Genomic DNA, 3,725 nt, shown 5'->3' with positions numbered 1-3,725 from the left:
TCAAATAATAAGTGAGCAGGAAACATACCCAGGAGGGAATATTGTGATGAACTTCCTTGAAAGTGTTACGATTATTGACAAACACTAGTCCGTAAAATGTTTAAATTTTATGAAATGTTTTAAAACCGCCGGATATTGAATAGGGTTCTTTTTGACAACCAGGGAGAAAACAAACAAAAACAGAACAAAAAAGAGGATAAAACAAAAAAACTATAAGTAACAAAGAACAATACACAATTAAATAACCAAGACTGAAATCTTTTAAGCATTTCAAATTTTAGTAATGTTTTAATGTCTAAATTTGATTTCTTTATATGTATATATGTATATATATACAGTATATACCATATATACATATATACACAGACATATATACGTGTGTCATTGATGGTTAACACCATTCTCTGTATGCTATTATTATTATTATTATTATTAGTAGTAGTAGTAGTAGTATTACAAATATTACTATGGAATTACTAACACTACTACTTATAATTATTATTATAAACATATTTAAATATATTGTATATATATGCACATATACTCATACATATATACATACATATACAATAGTCTAACAAACAACATACACGAAACAAAACAAATGTTTTTTGGTTTGCCTTTTTTATTTTGAAAAACTTCAATTAATATAACAATAAATGGCAAAAGCTCTCGTCGGCAAATTGGACTATGGAGTTTCAAAAATAGCCATTAAATTAAGAGATACAAATATCAATAAATACATGTCAATTATTCTCATCCAGTGAAAGCAAAAGACACACGAGTTCATCTGAAGGTACAAAAGGAAAACAATAACAACAACAAAAGTACAAAAGAAGCCAGCAGTGATGGCTACCTTAAATAAGGCTATTTGTACACAGAGTTGGCAGTTCTAAGCTATCACAAACACATGAAATCATCACGGTTCGGAAACTACAATTCTCGAGCCTCTGGCTCGTCATCATTTACTGTGTAAAGTGCACATTATGAACTTTTGAAGTTGCAAAAACAAAAATATACAAAGGAGATGACAAATTGAAACCGTAAAGCAAAAGAAAAAATACTTTATAACATCTTTGTACATTATCAAATATAAACAGGTTAGCATTTTATGGAAGACAGCTTTTTTTTGGTCGGAATGACGTGGGAAATACCCATGGCAGTGCTGAGGGCTACATGGCACAGGGGTCTTCCGGCCACGTCTCCATGGAAACTGTAGAGATTATAGGCTGTACATATATTGGCAGAACCGAATCGGGGCTATGTCACGTTAAAATATGCATAAGTAACAGGTTGGTATTGGTAAAAAAAAGCTAAAGCTTAAGCTTTTGAAAACATAATTTGATTTTTTAGCTGACACGCAGCGACATGGACTCGTTAGTTTGGAGCGAAGTTTAAATTACGCATGTTTTGGTGATTCCGTCATTATTTGGACATATGGATGTGATGGCTGGGCAGTTTGAGTTCTGACAGGTCGTCTTCTTCACTCGAGTGCAGCTCCATGGCTATTTCATCCGAGTCACTGAAGTCGGAGTGCGGGGAAAACTCTCCGTCGCTGCGCGGAGACTCTTTTCTCGCTGCGCTCGGTGCCAAACAGCCGCTGGACCATGAGGAGGACGGATGAGAAAGAGAACACATCGCTTCTTCAACTAAGGCTGGAAAGGAAGTGCTGTCGAAGGTGGAGCGATAAGGACTCCCGCTGATGTGGACAGGCAAGCTGCCGGCTGCAGGTGCTGTCCTGGGGGACGAAGACGCTCTGTCTTTGGCTGCGTCAAAGCCAACGGCGGCAGAAAGCAGAAGGTCAGACTTTGGCGAGTTGTTGCTGTTGCTGCTGCTAGAGGTATCTTTATTGCTGTTAGAAGAAGCTGGACCTTGGAGCAGCTCGGCCAGTGCGTTTATGTAAATCTGCGCCATCTGCAGAGTCTCATATTTGGAGAGTTTCTTATCGTTGTCCAAAGCCGGAATGACGCTGCGCAGCTCGTCAAACGCGTGGTTGAGGCCGTGCATCCGCCTTCTCTCTCTGGCGTTGGCCGCGACGCGTCTCTGTTTTTGGACCCCGTTTACGGTTTTGCTGGACGAGGCTCTCTGTCTAGTGGCTGCCTCCTCTTCAGACCCGGGGATAGTGCCTTTGAGGCGGCACAGGTCCCTGAGTTTGAGTGAGGAAAAGGAGGGGCTCTTGGCCGACTTTCTGTAGCTGGGAGGGCTGGGATGACCCGAGGACACCGGGGAGCCACTCTCTGAAAGTAAAAAAGAAAAATGTTTAGCTCCTTGAAATAGACTATTATCACTTCTGCACAACTTGTGCAGGTCGTGTGAAGAGTGCATCAGCAGCTGCAGCTTTTCTTACCCTGGTAGGAACTCGTTCTCGGGCAGGGTGAGTGTCTCAGATAGTCAGGTGAGTCGGCGTGTGCCGCGCAGGTGCCCGGAGGCTGAACTGAAGCCAGCCACACGCGTGGGTCAGTGGCACTGTCCACAAGCGTCAGGCCTGACTGGTAGTGGGTCTCCTCCAGTTCCAGCTCCCGCTGCCCATCTCTGTCCGCTACTTTGGAGCTGTGCTGCCGCGTCCCGAGCGCTGCGACCGCCTCCAACGCGTCCTTGCACCAATCGTCCACATTGAGGACTTCCATGTTTCCAAAGGCGCGACAGTTACGCAAAGTCAAACAGAGGCTCAGTGGATGGATGAAAAGTCCTTGATGGTACGCACTGATATTTTGATGACGCAGTCTGAGGGTCGCGTGTGGGACTCCTACTATGGTGTCTCGAGACGCGGCGTCCGTTTAAAAAGCGCCACGCGCCTGGGAGCCCTCCTCATCGAGCTGGTCGCGTGTTGACGTCCAATGAGAAGCATCGCCAAAACCCAAGAGAGGCGACGGTGACCCCCCGAAGTTAGGCTGTTTATGGAAACGTGACGTTTGCAGTAGTGTTTAACGCAGGGGAGGAAAGAGGAACCTCCCACAGGACACACGTGCACGGGTTTAGGTGAGGAGCGTGGACAGCGCGAGGCGTGCGCAACAGAGCACATGTCCGTGCGTCACACTGTAAGAAATGTTCGTAAAAGTGACAGTAAAAAACTGTTAAAAACCAACAGTAAAAGACTGTAAATTGAAAACAGTCTATCAGTGTACTAGATACATAGAATTATACTAAATTAATAAACGGTGTTAAACTTTAATTTTTACAGTGACAATATGTAAAACACACAGTTCTACTGTGGAAAATATAATACTTTGATAAAATTAAAACAATGTGTGATCAGTATGGACAGAAAAACACCAAAAACCGAAAATAGCATATAACACGCAATAATAATAATGTTCAATACCATAATGTCATATTTTGCAGATGTGTACTTATGAGTATGATCATTATAACAAAACAAGGCGTGTGTTAAAAGCAGAGTCATATTTTGTGGTGTGCTGTGTGTCACAATGACAAAACATAAGTCACTTTAATTTATTTTGATGTTTTTACAATTGTATTTATTTCTTTTCAGAGTTTGAAACATTGTTTTGACATATTTTATTTTATTTTTATGTACAGTGTCCTTGAGTGACCTGAAAGGCGCTTTTAAATAAAATGTGTTATTATTATTATTATTATATTTTATATGATTGTGTTCTCAGGTTTTTCTATTGTTGTGTTGACTGTATAGTAAATGAGGCAGCTACCTCAGTACACTCCAGAGTTTAAAATAAATAAATAAATAAAAAACTCTGCCTTGGATT

General features: G+C 41.3%; 1 protein-coding gene across 1 annotated transcript; it reads right to left on the bottom strand.

Annotated features, from left to right (window-relative positions):
• Nucleotides 1–817: 817 nt before the first annotated feature.
• Nucleotides 818–2,874, bottom strand: LOC103398889 (protein atonal homolog 1-like). Its single transcript, XM_008337643.2, has 2 exons — nt 2,348–2,874; nt 818–2,237 (listed from the first exon to the last, which is right to left on the bottom strand). The coding sequence occupies exons 1-2, from the start codon at nt 2,625–2,627 to the stop codon at nt 1,426–1,428; spliced, it is 1,092 nt and encodes a 363-aa protein (XP_008335865.1). The 5' UTR covers nt 2,628–2,874; the 3' UTR covers nt 818–1,425.
• Between the last annotated feature and the right edge of the window lie 851 nt (nt 2,875–3,725).

Source organism: Cynoglossus semilaevis, unplaced genomic scaffold, assembly GCF_000523025.1.
Source record: "Cynoglossus semilaevis isolate Cse_v1.0 unplaced genomic scaffold, Cse_v1.0 scaffold299, whole genome shotgun sequence".
In the NCBI taxonomy this organism is placed as follows: Eukaryota; Metazoa; Chordata; class Actinopteri; order Pleuronectiformes; family Cynoglossidae; genus Cynoglossus; species Cynoglossus semilaevis.
Note: the sequence above shows the minus strand (reverse complement) of the source record. Positions and strands in the feature narration are given on the sequence as shown.